General features: G+C 35.1%; 2 protein-coding genes across 5 annotated transcripts in view; both read right to left on the minus strand.

Annotated features, from left to right (window-relative positions):
* LOC142342922 (charged multivesicular body protein 7-like) overlaps positions 1–18,818 on the minus strand; it is a 320,646-nt gene that overhangs the window by 160,689 nt on the left and 141,139 nt on the right. The gene's annotated exons all lie outside the window — the stretch shown is intronic.
* LOC142342920 (uncharacterized) overlaps positions 10,675–18,818 on the minus strand; it is a 37,827-nt gene continuing 29,683 nt past the window's right edge. For all 4 annotated transcript variants that reach the window (XM_075394596.1, XM_075394593.1, XM_075394597.1 and 1 more), the window contains exons 4-6: positions 17,150–17,309; positions 15,583–15,734; positions 10,675–11,230 (exon numbers count right to left, since the gene is read on the minus strand). In XM_075394596.1, coding sequence (XP_075250711.1) covers positions 11,123–11,230; positions 15,583–15,734; positions 17,150–17,309 — 420 coding nt within the window. In that variant the 3' untranslated portion in view covers positions 10,675–11,122. The remainder of the gene's footprint in view (positions 11,231–15,582; positions 15,735–17,149; positions 17,310–18,818) is intronic.

The following is an 18,818-nucleotide window of genomic DNA, read 5'->3' on the forward strand; positions in this document are numbered from 1 at the left end:
TTCAATAAGCCATTTTTTATTTAAAAATCAAATATTTTAAGAGTCAAAACGACTATAAGCTTTAAAGCAATCAACTAAATAAATTAGTTTCAAGCTAATTTGGAAACCAATAGGACCTATCACTAGTGAGCTTTGATTTGAAATGTTCTGTTATTTAATTAATAAAAAAAATCGAATTTCTTTTATAAAAAAACGACTGACAAAAATCCGAATTATTTTTGGATTGTAACGGTCCAAGATTCGTAGAAAACTAGTCCTGCTTCTGCTGATTGTCCATTAGGAATATTTAAATTTTGGAATGTCATATTTTTGGAATGATATAGACATTTTTTAGATAAAAAATCAAAAATAAATGCTGCGTTTTTGATAATCAACGAATAAATTTAGCAAAAAACGGCAACACTTTATTTACAGAGCACTCTCAACAGAAGTTGAAGTGGAATTAGCCCTTTTTTCAGTGTACAAAGATTTTTTGTGAGTGGTGTCTGGGTGTGCACTTCCTGCAAATTTAATCAGAGTGGACTAAAGAAACTTTTTCGTGCTATTTTTGATAAAAAAGTCTGAATTTTGTGAAATATTTAGCCGGAATTTGTGACAAAAAAATCTAATGAAAATAGCCGACAATATATTTTGTCTTTAAACGTAAAATCAACATTTTCTTGAAAAATTTTATTAAATTTTATCAAAATTGGCGAAATTTTAGTCAAAAATTCCGAAAAAAGGTGAATGAAATCAACGGAATTCACTCTATTTTCTCGAAAGTTTAAACCTCGGTATCTCCCTGTCTCCTTGTCAAAACGAAAATCAAAAAAATCTTTTTAATTCCATATTCTACGCTGGACAAGCTTTCTAATGATACCGGTCTCAACTTTCTACGATGAATATATCGATCGGCCAAAATTGACTGAACAAAAAACCCATTTGAGTATATAGTTCCTCCCCCTCAAAAGGGGTCGGAACAATTAAATCTTCTAGTTTAATCCCATTGTTCCAAATCATTTCCAATTTAATACTCTACCTTGCATAGTTCTTTTTATTATTTTGTGTTATATTAATTTGTTGTTTGGTTTAAACTTGTAAAGTTCAATATGTGTTTGACATTGGGTGAAATCTTATAGATTAGCTTCTGTGTTTTTAGGAGTGTAAGGAAGCAATTAAGTCTGTTGGTTTATTTCATTCCTTGTGGTTAATTATTTTGTATATTTCACCTTATTTCCTACAAATGTCTTGCATTGTAGGTTAGTGTAATGAATGATTTTAGCTGTTGGTCTTTCATCAACCAAGCAAGATGGATACAGTGACTTGACGCTAAAATAATGATCAGGGCATCAGATTCTTTTGAAATATTACCCTCATTATCATCATTATCATCCTCTAAACCTAAATTAACAACAATTTACATCCATTGTATACTTTACTGGTTATGGTTTTATTAGTGGTGCCGCTAATATGAAAGTTTGCTTTTTTTTTCATTTTTCTTTAATCGGGTAATTGGTTAATTTAAATGTATCAACTCTGGTTGTGTGTATCTATTCGATGATCTAACATATCTAGCGTCGTGTATAGTTGCAATACTTCTTTTTATTACTTTCATAAGTGTTATATTATACTTCTATCATAAGTGCTATGCGATAAAATTCTTCTTTATAAAATTTTAGGTTAACATTTAATTCCCTGAAATGTGACATGGATAAAGCTGGAGTTGAGTATCTATAACATGGAACCATTGAGGATCTATGCAGACATATGTCTCTAAAATTCTCAAAGATTTGTGTTGCTTCAAGTACATTAACGTGTAGTCTTTCTTTTTCAACATTATTAAATACCGCTTTAATTTCAAATAAATCTTTGTGAGACTTTTTTTCTTCTTTGTACCGACACTCTTGAAGGAGGAGCAACTATATACTCAAATGGGGTTTTTTTGTTCAGTCAATTTTTACCGATCGATATATTCATCGTACAGAGTTGTGAGTGGTATCATTAAAAAGCTCCTCCAGCGTAGAATATGGAATTAAAAAGATTTTTTTGAATTTCGTATTTTACAGGGAGTTACCGATAGTTGAAGTTTTGCAAATAATTGACGAATTTCCGATGTTTTTGTTCACATTTTCCGGATTTTCGCCTAAAGTTTCGACAATTTCGCTAAAAATTGTAAAAATTGATGACAATAGTACTGTTAATTTTATTTTAAGAGACAGAAAAAATAGTATTGACAATTTTCATTTAGTTTTTCTGGCTAAAATTAGGAATAAATATTTCAAAATTCAGCCTTTTTCATCAAAAATGGCCCGAAATAAGCTTCTTTAGTCCACTTTGATTAAACTTGCCCGAAGTACACACCCCAAAAACAACAAACATAATCTTTGTAAACTACAAAGACAGCTATTATTATTTCCACTTCCATTGAGGGTAGTCTAGAATCAAAATTTTGCCGTTTTTTGCTAACTTTAATCTATGATAATTAAAAACGCAGCATTTATTTTTGATTTTTAACTATTAAATTATCTAGATTTTTAGCATTCGAAACAAATGAGTGCTCTAAATGGACGCACAGCAGTAGTGGGGTTGGTTTTGTTGCTCTCTTGGACTAATACAATCAATTAAAAATTCGCATTGTAATCAGTCTGTCTTTTTTAAAAAAAAAATAAGAGCCTTTTATGTTAATTAAAGAACAGATCAATTCACATCAAAGCTCACTGATGATAGAATAGGTCCAGATGGCTTGCTAAGCAGTTCCAAATTATTATATCTATTTTCTTTACTCGAAAGATTTTGGTCATTTTGACTTTTTAATATGTTTGCTTTTTAATTGAACAGTTGCTTATTGAACTTTGCCACAATTTTCTCTTATTTTTGTCAACGTATAGCTTAGTGTCAGCAACGAAAAAATGGTTATTCATGAACTTCTTTCTATTGAATAAAAGTTTTAAAATTTTTTGCGGTTTAACGCGTTAAGTTATGGTTTTCTGGCTTTGATACTACTCGATATCACAATTTTTTGTTTTTATGTATTGGCCAAATTTCAAGCTTTTTCTCGTTTTTTCACACTATCACATTGTTGACAGTTCACATATTGCATTATTGCCATTCAAAATAAAGCGCAATTGAACATAAAAGTCTTGAAAGGCATATCATATGGTTTTAACGGCTTCGACACCCCTTTCTCGAAGAATTTAAATTAATTTTTAAAATTGTCTTTAATTGTCGTTTCTACTTTCTTTTTTAGTAGTATGAAACTACCTGGAAAATAACAGATCTCTTTTAAATTGAAAGAATAAATGAGCCTTTGTTCTGATTTGAGTAGATAGCTGATGGCCTTCATGACTTTGAAAACAACTGTTTTCAAAAATAAAAAACTCTTTAACGTTCTCTAACTTCTCATTTTTGTTGTTTTCTGTCTAGTTGTTACCTAGTCTTGTTAATTACAACTCAAATTTAAAAATTTTGTTGTTCAGGGAAGGTGCAAGTTATTGTTTGCAAGGAAGGTGAATTTAATGTTTTTTAAAGACCTCTTTATGAATTTACTGGATTCCATAAGGGTTTTTCGCGAAAAAGTAAACTAGTTTCTAATTTTTGTCTATTTTTAACGCTCTTTTTGTAGATGTAAGACATATTCTGACTTATTAAAGGTCTTAAGCACTTTTTTGGACGAAGAGGTGAACCTGCTTAATTGTTTCATTTTCTATCTAATGGCTTTCATGACTTTGAAAATAATAGTTTTCGAATGAAAGTGCTAATCAATTTTGCCCCTTTTTTTCGTTTTACTTGTTAATTATTCTCTTTAATGAGAAGGTCAATGCCACATTTTTGGCGTTCAAAGAAGTCTCAATTGAACATATTTTAAGGGTCCAAATATGGCTTTAAGGCTTCGACAGCTTTTTCTCGCAAGTTTTAAATGATTCTTTTGGTTGCTCTTTTTGTTCTTATTGTAACCGCTTAAAAGTTGACTATTGACAGGTCTTAATGCCCTCCTATAGAGGAACTTGTGATCATACTTATTTTGGATGTTTTCAATTGCCATCTAATGGTTTTCTTTCTTTTGAAATTAATTGTATTTAAAAATTTAAGCCAATTTGTTTTTTTTGTTCTTTTTTGTCTAACTGATACCGAGCCTTTTTATTGAGTGGTCCATTTCTTTTCTAGTGAAATACAAGTTACTTTGTTTAGTTTCACCTTTATTCAACGCTATTTTGAGCTTGTTAACAAGTTTTTTTTTAATGGACAAAGTTTTGCACGTAACTAATGTTGTTTGTTATTGTTGATTGATTTTGTTGTTCCTCTTGAATTACTTTCTTAATAATGACTGATCTCATGAATCTAATGCAGCATTTTGTACTCCACTGAGTGATTTGCGTTGGAGACGATCTTTGATCATACACATTTTTTTGACAAAACTTGAAATTTTGGGTTTTTCTGTCTGTTCCTCATTTGGTAGGCATTTATGCCAAAAATGTGGATGAGCGGGGTGGGAACTTTATGTGCGATTGCACATAAACGAGCCTCCTTGTCTTCATAGACTTACAACTTAGATGATCGTCGTCCCTAACTGCGTCTGTGAGTAGACCTTTTAGCTTCATCTTCATATAAAGATATAGTATTCATGTTCTATTGGATAGGATTCATGTTCATGTAGGTATTCATGTTCATGTAGATATACTTCATGTTCTATTGGATCAGGATAAGTAATTTTAAAAACTATATGGCAAAAACCTTCTTTTGATTACCTTGTTTTGTGTTATAGAGTTCAACATCACAATCTGACAAAAATGGTACTCTATTTTTGAAATACCATTTATAACAATGTATGTATTCTTTATGTGCATATGTGACTATTGTTCACTTTATTCTTTAAATAATTTCTTATGGTCTTCAAATTCATGTTTCTATGAATTAACTATTAACAGAATTAACTATTATTGATCTAATATTTGACCTATTAAGTTTAATTGACATATTACCACATTAAACCTAATGATCTTTGAATAACAATAAATTACATTCTTTAAAATTAGTATAATTTGACTGTTCTTCTCTTGGATTTTTTATCAAGATCTCCATCAAAATAAAAAAGAATAAAATTGAAATTCTCTTTCAAAACTCTTCCTTGGTTTATTTTGTGTATTCTGTATGTTTTTTTATTATATCGAAAATAAAACTTAGTGAACTGAATCTTATGAAAATATAACAAATTTTGATGCTCATTGCTTATCTGTGATTGCTTGAAATATGTAGGCTAAAAACTCCATTTTAAACAACAGTTATCAACTATATCCATAATATTGATATAATGTGATTTAAATGGTAATTTTCTCCAGCCTCCATCAACAGATTTATAAAACGAAATATGTTATCAAAAATGATGTCTTTTGTTTTTGCTGATATTTTTTGTAATATCCACCGAGAATCTCTCCTTTCATATTTTCTAATTAGGTCTTCTCAATCGTTTAATTGTAAATTGCAACCTGTGGTGCGCATTCTTGGTAGAGTTGTAAAAATTGTATTCAATTTAGCCTTTCCTATATTATATTTCTTAAGATAAAATATTATATTTCTTAAGAATATTGTCACTGAATCGTGATTAATGGATGTTTTGGAAGGGTTCAATGTCTTCACTTGGTGAAACTGTTTTTACTATATGGTTAAGTATTGAAACTAGTCAGAGTATAAGATAGATTTGATTTTTTTAAATTGAAATAAAATTGACCAAGTTTTTTTTTTCAAAAAATATAGATTTATTTAGTGAAGGCTGGTTGTAAAACCCCTGTCTTTTAGTAAATAATTATTGATTCTTACGCCAAAATAAATTCGATAACATTGTGTTCACTGATCCCAAAGTGCGTTTTTCTGTTGACCATATGCTCATCAAAATGTGTTCCACTTATAGTCTCACAGTTGGAATTATCAGGAAAGCAGTTGCACTGGTCCTTTTAGGAAACTGTAATTATGTTTTGGTGTGCTTATTAGGAGGTCACTGGCTTGAACAGTGTGATAGTGGACTTGGTATGTATTTCTTACTGGTAGGGGTTACTTTGAGAACAAAGAATAATTGGCGTTCAATTGAAACAAATTTAACTCATTGCTTCGTTCGTCCGATAGTACCTGTTGATTTCTGCTATCATTTCATTGAATAGAGGTAGTTTTGTCATGGTGGAACAGGGGAGTATTTTATTGGGAAAATATCAGTGTTTTGGGTTATTTGCAGTCGAGACTTTCAAGTAACGGGAAGCATCGTTGCGAAACTGCAAGTTTGTCCGATGAGATTGCTATAATGCTTACATCATCGTATTCTATGTATTGTAGTTGAAGCCTGGTCGATGAGTCTAGCGTCGTCCAGGGTGTCAGTTTTGATGCTCAATGTTCTCTATGCGTCACAGGAGGTTTTAAAATCTCAAAAATATGAACTGCTACTAAGCTTATTATCGAAATTATGGAAAAAATTTCGATGAAGTGAAGCAAACCGGTGTCATCTATCGTAACGATGAGATATGGGTGCTCTCTTTCGCTGAAAATTTAATTGAAGATTTCAAAAGCAAGCTGGGTGTTTATTTCATCAGCGCAAAAGCTTCAGATTGTTCACTCTTCTCATTAATAAAGCATGAGTGACACTTGAATAGCTGATAAAATTCACGCAATATGTAGAGATAACTCCTGAAAGAAAGATCCGTTTTGAATGAAACGTTTTCTCATGCGGAGTTCTTGAATATTATCAAGTTTCGTTTATAATTTCTTAAATATAACATCAGCATAATAGCTTTATGGAAAACTTGCTGGTTATACAAGGGACTGGCAGTGGACTTAGTTTCTAATTGAGACTGGTAGGTGCTGCTTTGAGAACAACAGACTAATTGGTGTCCCATTTATAATTTATATAATTTGTTGCATTGTTCTACCAGAGCAAACTGATTTCGAAAACAGAGCTGGTTCAAATTTCCGTTCTTTTAAGAAAAGTTGTGAATCTGATAATTTTATGTCATTCAGAAAAAAATGTGGTTTCTCCGATTATGACCTCCGGGTTGGCAACAATGTGTTCTAGTGTTGGGTCTAGTTATCTGTGTTATTCTGCAGAATAATTCGCCTGAAAGCACTTGTAATACATTCAGAGGATACTTCCTATTTTTGTGTTGCCACGAAGAAGTTCGATAGCATTTGTTGATTTTACTTATTTTAAAGAAAAGAGATTGATTTCTCATGGTGGAACGGGGGTGCATTATGAAAAATCATTTTTGTATTATTTGCAGTTGGGACTTTCAACAGTGACGGGGAGGGTCGAACAGACTAAGTTTTGTGCTCAATATATGAGCGCAAGTTTTCACATCTTCTTTACTCTCCATCTTTGGAGCAAGATACCATCACTATGTCTTCTCACAGCTTTCATGTGGCATTGAATTTTAGGATCTTTTCTGCTAGCGCCCCCGCCCCCAAATTAGGCACCCCCATTTGGATATGTTTAAACATAATGCGAGCATTTGAGTTATTGCGTATCAAGTCAAAACTGCAACGAGGGCCGTATTCACAGCCTCTTCGCCAAAGCTCTCGTAGTCCACGTGTGAATATTGTATGACTCCAGATCAGCTGCGTACGACTGCAAGATATTCGCCTTGGCTCAGCCTTTGGGAGGAAGGGAATGTATGTGGTACAGGATCTCTCGGATGGGATGATTTCGGCGAAGTATATGACCAAGATGGGCTGTTCTTCGTTTTGCAATGTGATCTGAAATGGGGGTTTGTCTTGTCATATGATATAGTTTCTCGTTTTTGACAATTTCTGGGTAGTGTATGTCTAGGCAAGCTCTGAGTTGTCTTCTGTGGAAGGAATCTAATCCCTTGGCTATCATGCCATTGCTACACCAAGTTGAACAGTTGTACAATAGGATGGATTTAACATAGACGTTGTAAATGCACATTTTGGTTTTCACGTTTATGAATTTGTTTTTCCAGATTCTTCTGAACTTAGACATGGCGAGTTGGGCTAGATGTTTCCGCCGACTGATTTCAGCTCCCTCATCAAGAATGACTTGGGAGGCTTGGGATGGTTTTCTTATGATAATCGTGGCCATGTAGGACGGTTACCATATCTCGGGCAGGGCTGTTTGTCTGGATCTCTTTTTTCAATTCTCAATGCTTCGTCCAGATATACTGTAAACCGCTTTGGTGATAGGCCGTCTCCTTATGGAACTCCTTTGTTTGTGCTGAAAATGTCTCCCTGTTGCTTACCGGCTTTGACCTTTAATGTTGTGTTTGTGAGTAGAAGCCTGATTAGGCTCAGGTCCCATTCTGGAACTCCTTTAGAGCGAAGAATATTGATTAGCTTGTCTCTCAGAACGTTGTCGAAGGCTTTGGAAATATCTATTCCAACGCAATATCTGTTGAAGCCTTTCGCTAGAGAACCTGCAACCAGATATTTGTGTGCTAGCACGATGTCGCCCGTTGATCTACCACTACGGTAAGCAAATTGTGTGTTCAAGATGGAGCTTTCAATTATTGGATTTATTCTTTGGAGTATTATTTGAGATAGGAGCTTCCTATATGATGAGAGGATTACTGGTCGGTAATTTCCAGGTTTGCTTGCGTCCTTGCCTAGTTTTTCGATTGGAACAAGGAAACCTTCAGTCAAGACCTTGTCTCTCCCGATGATGAGCTTGTTATTTTTGAAGTTAGTGACAATATTTCTTCTTTTTTGAGATCTTCGGCGTACACACCGTCCGCGCCTGGTGCTTTCCCGTTTTTGAGCTGTTTCCTGGCAAGTTTCACCTCTTCTTGAGTCACTAGCTTTGTAAAACTTGGAGCCCAAGAAGGATTGTTGTCCGTGGTGAAGGCCTCTTTGAAGTGTTCTGTTAGCTTCTCAAATGGTACTTCAAGTTTTTTCCGTTTCCGTCTGAAAAGAATCTTCTTGATTGCTAGTGCAGCTTGTGCATTATCTTTAGCGTTCATTATTTCGTTTGCTTCATTTAGTAGAGCTACACTCTTCAGGTCTCCAACTCTACTTTTTACACACATACTGATTCTGTTTCGTTGTTTTCTCAGGTTCTCTGTTTTTGATGGGTCATTCGTTTGGGACAACTTCTGCTGAATAAGCGTTTTCTTGTTTTTCAGTACTGTTAACACGTGATCTACTTCATGGGGTTTTTTTGGAATTTTTTTGCCTCGCTCAAGGTCATTTTTCCTGTGAAGGATCGTTACCACTAGTCTGTGGTCTGTGTCGACACTGAAAACATTATAACTTCTTGCGTTTATCATTGAATGTTTTCTTTGTGCTTGAAGCAGTATGTAGTCTACTTGATTATAGACCTTCTTCTTGTTTATTACACCTTCCCAGGTTGTGATGTGACAGGCCCGGTGGTAGAAGAACGTGTTCGCAGCTATTAATTGATTATCTAAAAGAAATTGGTGAAGAAAATCTCCATTCTGGTTTCTTGAGCCTCTCCCGTGTGAGCCCATGCAGTCGTCACTGTTAGCTTGCTTCCCCAATTTGGCATTGAAATCACCAGTGATAACAAAATCCATTCCTTTGAACTTATCTACAGTAGATTTCAGATCACTGTAAAACTTCTCTGCAAGGGTGTCGTCTTTCGCCACCAGTCCCATATGGGGTGCGTAAGCGTTTATCGCCACCAGAAGATTCTTCCTGCTTTTCTTTTCGAAAAGCACATGTCTCGTTTCATCCGTGCGTTTCATGCCCCATTTGGATGCTTTCTTCAGAGTCAGGTACGCAATTCTTGGGGTTACCTGGTCGAAATTCACGATTTCAATGTGCTTCTTTACTGCGAAACCCAGTCCGTGTTGGGTTTTTGTTCTGTTGAATGTCAAAAATCTGTATTCGCCATTTTCTTCGTCTATGTCGTCACATTTCGTTTCCCGCAGTCCGCAAATATCCACTTTCTTCTTCTCAAGGGTTGTCGTGATTTCTTGGATTTTCTTTAGGAGACCTCTAATATTCCACGTGGCTATCCTAAAGCTTCGTTTTAGATTTGAATTCCCGAAGTAGATTCCCGAATGGGAATTCCCGAAGGAATTTGAACGGCCATCTCACCGTTCATCCATCATTGCGTATGCATGCTTGTGAATAGGCATTTATAAAATGCCACTAAAGTTGATGGTTGAACATAACATGTGTAAAGCAATAAGTCACTGCATATAATGTAAACGTCAACCAAAAACCTGGGGAAGAAGCGGAAAAGATCCGAAAACAACAGAAATGGTCTCCAACAAATGGCTGGACCTCTATTTTCTTAGGGAACTTCAAATTACGTTACTAGAGATTATTAAAGACCATTATCAAGATTTGGCACATAACCAAATGGGGGTGCACTAGCTGTCGGCAATTGAGCTCAGCTAGTTAAAATTCTGAATGAAAGAATAATCTAGATCACGCAAGAAAAAAAAAAGAAAAGTAGAAAGAGTCAAGCAAAAGCTTTGCACAAAAATAAACGACTAAAATCCATAGGCAGTGTCCAGAAACAGAGTTTAGGAATTGACCCTCAAAATTAGAGATTTGTAAGGTTAGGATAGGTGGTAAGTTCTGTGGACAAATGATATGGGGGTAAACGTTGTTAGAATATGGGGTTAAATGAATCGGGGTGAAAAGAGGCGGAACCCAGTAATATAGCATATAAGGCCACAGAAAGGTCTCTGATTTCGAGTTTTTCGCGCAATCCGTATATGCAGGACGTAAAAATAAGAGAAGACAATGAATTATAATCCTAATTAGTTACAACTATCATGCAAAAATACACAGAAGTAACAATCATAGAAACTGTATGAGATATTCACAATTTAGATAATGTATTGCTCGATTGATTCAAATCAACGATTTCAACTTCAATTTTCAACAACTTTCCAGTTTTAATCTAGTACACAAAAAGGGAATTTTTTGTACATCAAATGAAGAAAATACTATCAACATAACTACAATTCCGTCCTTAGCTGTAAAACGCCACGTAGCAGCTGTACTTATTATCAGTCCTTCAAAGTTGCCTTTTCTCCGTCATTCTTTCTCCATCAAGTTCATTCCTCGCATATGTAGTTTTGTGTAATCATAACTGAAGATTTCAGTAGCAGAGGTTCTAGTTTCGAAATGTTTTGTTTTTGACAACTGTTTTAAGTTTAGCAGCAAATTGTAAAGTTTAATTTGATGTGATATTAGGAGTGGGAGCAGTAGTGTCTTCTGCTGCAGGTGCTTGTGAGCTCTGCTGGTTGTCACCGCTCTCTGAATATGCAGGAGGTGCAATCACCTGCAACCATAACAGAAGTTTAGTCACACACAAAGGAACAGCGGAATCAACACAGCAAGATAGTTGAAGAACAAATTCTAGCTTCATAATCTCTCGTTGCAATGAATTAGAAGGGTTTGCATTCAGACATTTAATAAGGAACTTGAGGCTAATACAAGCAATGACGAGTAGACCCGTTGAAATCAAAGCGTCAGAACTCTTTCAAAAGGATAAAAAACATACCCAGCAGATTGCTGGAAAATAGCCGCCGTTGATTCCCATAACCAAGATTGGGATTGAAAAAAGAGAAATAATTTTTAAACAAATGATCTTTGTAGAAAAACAATTTTAAAGTGCGAACTCTTTTGATGCCATTTAGTAGTTGAACATTCTCCTGTTTCATAGTGAGTTGATACAGGAGCTAGTATCACTACCAGTAAGCATTAGAGATGGTAACTAAGAAAAAAATTCGAGTAACGGGCATCTAAAATTGGGCATTATGGGTTTATCCCGTTTCTATTTCTGATTTCGTTTTTTATACTGACTCTGTTTATTTTGAATTGCGTTGTTGAGCAACTGCTGCTTAAAAACACTTTTAGCAGAATGAGAGAAGAGTGAAACTAGCTTAGAGAAGTGAAAAAGATTTCACGAAAAATGTTGAACAAGCTGTGAGCAAAGGTAGAGCGAAAAATTCGGCGAAGTAAAAAAACATAGCCACTAGAATTCCGGAAACGACTCGAAGAGTCGTCTCTCTGCAAAAAAATACTTTTTAAATTAACTGGTTATTATTAAAGTGGCTACCAACACTAAACGTTAGGTCAAAATTTAAAAAATAGCCCTAACTCAACTGAAAAAATATTGAAAAAGTCCGATACTCCTGTATTTATTTAAAGCAAAAATTACTAAAAAATGGTTTTACGGAATTCGAAACATTAAACAGCTCAAGCGACAAAGTGCAAGCTATGTTAAGCTGTCAAAATTTTATTTTCGAAAAAATTAAAAAAAACTGCAAGAAATGATTACAAAATATGTCAACTTCCGTAATTCATCTCATTTATACCAATTAAAACAAAAATTCACACCATAAAAAGTAATAAATTAAACATAACCGAATAACGTCGGGCGAATTGCCCTCAAACGACCGGCGAGCTGTTGGCTTAGTCAAGAGGTAGCCACGGTTTAGTGACCTCAGGGCACTACCGCTTTATCCCGTTTCTGAAGACGAAAGTCACATGGGTCAGACGAAAAATTGGCCAAGCGAAAATTGCAAAAAAGTGCGGCATCAACAAAGAGAGAGAGAGAGAGACAGTGAGAGAGAGAGAGAGAGAGAGATAAAACGTGAACGAGAAAGAGAAGGAAAGGAACCCCAACCGAAAGAGAGAGAAGGAGACAGGAATATCTTCCATGATTGAATTCGACACTGCAACTTCTAGTTTTTTAACCGTGTTAATAAATAAATCATATAGAAAATAACTGAAAAGGGCAAAATTAAAAAAAAACTTTTCAACTTCGCAACAAAAAAAAATTCAAAATCATTTTTTGTGTCAAAAGTTCTGTCAAGTAACCCATCTCCGAGACTTGAAAAACTTTGTTGGTCAGTAATGGTCGTTAAACTCAGAGGGGGACAACAAATATTGCAAATTTTAAAATCTTGCTAAAATTTATGAAATTAATAGCTTAAGAACCAATTCATTGTCTCAAGAGACTATCCAGTATCCCAGTTTCAAGCCTGAAATAGTTACACAGACTCGTAAAGATCCATACACTTGGAACATAAAAATTTTCCGAAAACTTGAAGAGTTTAAATTTTATCCAAAAATCACAAAAACTGGAGTGATAAATAAAGTTTATCAGCATCCCATTAACTCTAGAAACTATGCAGCAGCTTTTTATCAAACCTTGGAGGAGGTCCCAGGGCCTCTGTTGCCGGAAAAATTCAAAAATATGAAAAAATTGCGAAAATTTTTAAAAATTGCTTAAAATAATGATAATAAAATCTTGAAGAACATTCAATTACATCTATAAACTATGCAGTAATATGTTAGCAAACCCTAGAGGAAGTTCTGTTGTCCTTAGAAAATATTCAGTAACCTATTTTTAAACCCCAGAGGAGGTTCCTTGGCTCCTGAGGATGAAAAATTCTTAAAAACTAAAAAAAAATTTCAAAAAGACGTGAAAAAAAAGCAAGTTTTATCAAAAATTTGATAGAATTTGTGAAAATAAAAAGTTGAAAAACTATTCCAGGGCCATTAAAAACTTGTCAGTAACTTATAATCGAACCCCTTAGGATGATTCCTGGCCCCTGGGTCTGGAAAGACCTGAATAAGGAAAAAAATGTCAAAAAATTTGAAAAAATTACGTTTTGTCAAAAAAAATGGCTAAAATTTGTAATATTAAAATGTTGGAAACATTCTATTACCACTAGAAACAAGGCAGTAACCTATTATCGCACCCTAAAGGAGGTTCTTTGACACCTATGGCTGATAAAAATCAAAAAATGTCAAAAATTTTCAAAACACTTGAAAAAAACTGTAAAACAGTTTTTAGCAAGCGGTTGTTCGTCAGTAGCTAGCCACGGGAGGGGGGGTCAACGGGGGTTGATTGGGGAGTGGGGCATCATTGGTGTGGGGGCATTAGCGCGGTGGGGGTGGGGGCAAAAGGGGGGTCAACAGTAGGAGTGTCTTCAACCTAAAAGAACCGCCCTTCACACCATACGTATAAATCTCAAAAAACAGTTTGAGCTGAAACAGAGCTGAAACGGTGCACTTAGTGCCCGCTGGGCGCTACCTGTTTATCCCGTTTTTGAGGACGAAAAGTCAAAAGCGTCAGACAAAAAATCGGCAAGTGAAAAATCGCATAGAAAAGACCGACCGGACTAATATAATTGCTACAAACTTTGTTTGAGAGCAATTAATAACTAAATCAACCTTAAGCAGTAGTTGTCGTTTTAAATCCCAATGAACGTGATGATAGAACTAAACAACGGCCAATAAATTTATCAAGTCAGAAATTAATCATGAAAAAGATTTAAGGAAGATAAAAATTCAAAAGCAAAAAGTCTAATATTACCAAAACCTAGTCCTAAGAATAATCCCAGAAATTGTCAACCAAAATTTCTAAATGTGAATCTAGCAAAAACTACAAGCTATATTGTATTTAAAAACAAGCTTCAAATTAAAAAAAAATCAAACTTAAATTATTAATTCAAACTACTTTTAAAACTAATAAAAGCAAGGCCAGTTAAACTACATACGTTATTCAAATGTTGGAAAGATACATAGTAAAGTAAGGGGAACAGAGACATTCAGAAAAAAGATAAGACAACTAATTCTCAACATTTGAGAAATAAAATAATTTCAAATAGGAAACTCAAATTGAAAATCAAATTGAAAACAATTAAGCGAAAAAACATGGATTTTTATTATTAGGCAATCAAGGCTCAAAAAAATGCATTACCATCTTCCTGTCTCAGTAGTTCAAGTTCGAAGTAAACAATTTGAAAAAAAATGGTCAAATTGTTATCTTAATTTCAAAGCATTGTTACCAGAAACAACTTCAATTAATAATAAAACGAAAAAATCTTTGACTATGCAGATGAAGAGATTTTTAGAAGAGTTAAAATAGTAATAAACTACAAAACACAAAAAACTGGTGCAATTGGGACAAAACTGCCAAAACCGGATTAGTTTATGTACACTTTAAAAAAAAACAAGAAAAATCTCACGTCAAAAATAGGCATTAAATTAATTAATTATCCAAAAGGACGTTGCCATATTTACTGAGGCGGTAGAAAAACGTCCACTCAAAGCTCCAAAAATGAAGAAACAGTTGAAAAAAGCCGAACATTGAATAAAAATTGAGAAAAAAATGCCAATTTTGCACTTGAAACGCATTATTAGGTGCGCAAAAACATTGCGGTATCAACTTCAGAGGGTTACATATTCATGCAGCACCAATGAAGACTAATTTTCACAAATAAAACAATTTACAACAAAAAATGGGCCAAATAGACAAAAACGCGGCTTGAAACTGTCATCTATATGCGCCACTCTCTCAAAAACACTTCGAAGTCGAAAAGTCATTCACTCAACGAAGCGCATGATCAAATAAGTTCACTCGCTAAGAAAAAATTAGTTCACACGGCAATTTTACTCACTTTCGCTTTTAAGACAAACGCCGTTTGAACAAATAGTACTTTCTGTGAAAAAAGCCTTAGAAAACCAATACTCCTCTTCGAGTCGTAAAAAAATAGGAGCGCTATAATAGCCGACTGAGAAGCTGAGGCGGCTATTAATGAAGTAACCACCCTGTATACTAAATCATTGATATCTAAGAAGCTAGCATAACTTACATAACATGCAGTATACACTAACCTCCACAAATTTTTCCTCTTCAGAAGGGTTGGGTTTGAAGCCGTACATGGATGAGAATATTCTGGAATTCTTAATGGAGCCCATGCCACTCATCATACCGGAGCTGATGTTGGTCAGCCCACTCTTCGTGTACGAGGCGGCACTCTTGCTACCTATTACACACAAATGAAGGTATTATTTTGTGCTCTAATCTATTTCTTCATCTCCACCTTGGTGGAAATATTAGTGTTACGCGCAAAACAACGCAAAATTTCTAACTAATTTCATTAAATTCACTAGAGTTATTTAAATTAGGTTTTAATCTTACAATTTTCAACTTACGCTCAGAGTAATTTGACGTTTAGCACCAGTGAATTATTTACTCAACATTAGGTTCAAAGTAATCGATCTCTTAACCAAATTAGAAACTCAGTCTCTCTCTCTCTCTCTAAGCAGACGATTATTTTCCTTCAACTCGTAAGTCCTTTCTCATGTAAATTTTAGCTCCGTTATCTTTCCCCTTTAACCGGAACATCAGAGAGGAAGACTCAATAGATTAATCCAAGTATGGTACACAGAAAAAAGTTTAGTTCGAGCCCAGACTTGCTTCTCAACAAAATCTTGCCATGCAAGCTGCTTATTAAAAAACAGAATCTCTCACAAAAACCGATGAAGAATTGTAGACATAAGATTTTGAATTTTTAAAAACTGAATACACGCGAAACAGAAGATTCTGAAAATAGTTTTTTTCCAAATGGACTATTTCGCTCGTGAGTACAATTTTAATCTTCGGAATATATTGCCCAAAAAGTTCGAGAGATAGAAAACATGGCAAATTCAAAAAAGAAGCAAATGAAAATTTAACCGACTACCAGATGCTGTTCAGACAAGTTGCTGTCAGACAACTCGCGTTCCGTTGGCTTTCGTTCAATCAAATTTCAAATTTTCGAGAAAAAAGACATTTAAAGTGTGCGGTAAGTCATTTAAACATAACCGACTAACGTCGGGCGAACTGCTCTCAATCGACCAGCGAGCGGTTGACTTCGTCAGTAGCTAGCAACGGTTTAGTGAGACCAGCTTTCGCTTAATTGAAGGGGTGTACGGTGAGCGCAGCGAGGGTGCAAAAGTAGATTGGGGGGACTGATGTGGGGGCGGTGGGGGATCAATTTCCAAGAACCGCCCTTCACACCATAAGTATAAGTCTCTCAAACATTTTAACTCTAGAAACTATGCGGCAGCTTATCGTCAGACCTCGGAGGAAGTCACTGGGCCCCTGGTGCCGGATAAAACAAATCACAATATTCAAAAAAACTGAAAAGATTGCAAATATTTTTTAAAAAATTGCTTAAATTCGTGAAAATAAAATCTTGAAAAACATTCCATTACATCTAAAAACTATGCAGTAACATGCTATCAAACCCTAGAGGAGGTGGAGGGGTGTTCAACCTCTAAGACAGTGGAGGGGTGTTCAACCTCTAAGAACCGCCCTTCGCCCATCTATTTTACATCAGAAAAAAATTTAGGTTATTAGAAAATCACTTGCCGAGAATATTCTTCGAGGGTGTGATTTAGATCCATAATGACGAACCTTCGAGTAAGTATGAGTTGGTGTAGTACTTCATATTCTCAGATGTCTTCTGGACAGTTGAGGAGGTGGCAATGTTTTTTAGTCCACCGTAGAAACTGTCACTGATGAGCTGCATCGGAGTAATGCCTAGCTTCCTCCGAATGTCATTCGCCTTCTTCTCCTACACAACGCACAAACGCATTCAACGCTTAGTACAAAAAAGGACACAGCACTCAGTCACTATTCCCAGTTCCAGGCTAGAATAACCGAAGCAAATGAGCGAATCATAAATGGGACTCGATACACGACCACTATGAACTTTTACCGTCAAGCACATCCCAGCCCAATAAGGCTTTGATGAAATATAAAATAAAACTATTCAAAATCGCAGACATTTAAATAGTTGAGATGTTTTGCGTATCATGTCAAGATCGTGCAGCACCATTTTTCATGTCCTGCATGAGAAAAAGGCCTAAAGTTTGCATGTCAGAGCATCATAGAGCACGGTTTTTCTTAAAACTATCATTGGTTTCTTCAACGTTCTCAAACATTTTCTTTTAATGTTAAAACAAGATTCCGTCTAATTTAATAACTCTAAGAACTTGTTTTACTAAACAGTGAATTAGATTTCCTGTTTTCGGAAAAATTAATACATCGCCATATCGTATCTCCAATGACGACAATGAATAGGCGGGGAGGGTGTTCAAAAACTCCCAAGAACTGATCTTCACGTCAAATATTTGTCCCCTCAGAAGTTTCGGTAAATCGCTTACTTAAAGACTAGATTGACTTAAAGAATTCCTAAGCAAATTAGTGCCCTTCGGCTTCACCAGTTTATCGACCTATGCTCAATTAATTTTTTTCGTCCAATATATTTGATGTAGAAATATATGAGCGGTACTATTAGATCATTAGCATGATCTATTTTGATGATGATCTTTCTTTTGAGTTTTCTTTTGCCACTTCTCTTTTACTGTGAATTCGGCATCGGTGTATCTCACATACCCAACTAGAAAACAGATAACTCGAAGTAATAAGAGAACATGCAAGGAATCCTCCGACTTCAAAGTGAGCTCGGTATGTAGACACGGGTATTAGAGGGAACACAACAAGATAACGCCGGCTCTGAAATTAGATCGGTGTTTTGACGCACACCGAAAATTGATCGAAGGGAAGAAATAGAACGCCAACTCTGATATAAGTTTGTTATCTTGGCGCTGAAAAGGAAGGCAAAGAAGAAACGCCGACTCTAAAATGAGTTTGGTTAACTACACACAGAATAGGAACCGGACAACAGTTATATGGGTGATATATAAATTCGATAATTTGATTGAGAAAAAACGGAAGCTGCAATTGCTTTGAAAAAATAGAGATTAAAAGGTGCTAAAATGAAGAACGATTAGCACCCTTTAATGACATCACAAAACTCCCTAATTAAATATGACACCATTTGGCGAAGGATGCAAGCTATCATTATCTTTGTTTCCTGCGTTTGAATTGCTCGGTTCGAGAGAACATTATCAATAGTAGATTCGCAGCACTACAATAGAGACCATTCAGATGGCTGATTTGCTCATATTCACCTTTCTGACTAATGAGCCCATTATGGCTGCTTGAAATCCGCTACAGAGGTAGAGAAAGAGTAAAACTCTCATATCACTAGCAAATTGTACTGGAAACAATAAGGGAC

This window comes from Convolutriloba macropyga, chromosome 7, assembly GCF_964194025.1.
Source record: "Convolutriloba macropyga chromosome 7, txConMacr16.3, whole genome shotgun sequence".
Lineage (NCBI taxonomy): Eukaryota > Metazoa > Xenacoelomorpha > Acoela > Convolutidae > Convolutriloba > Convolutriloba macropyga.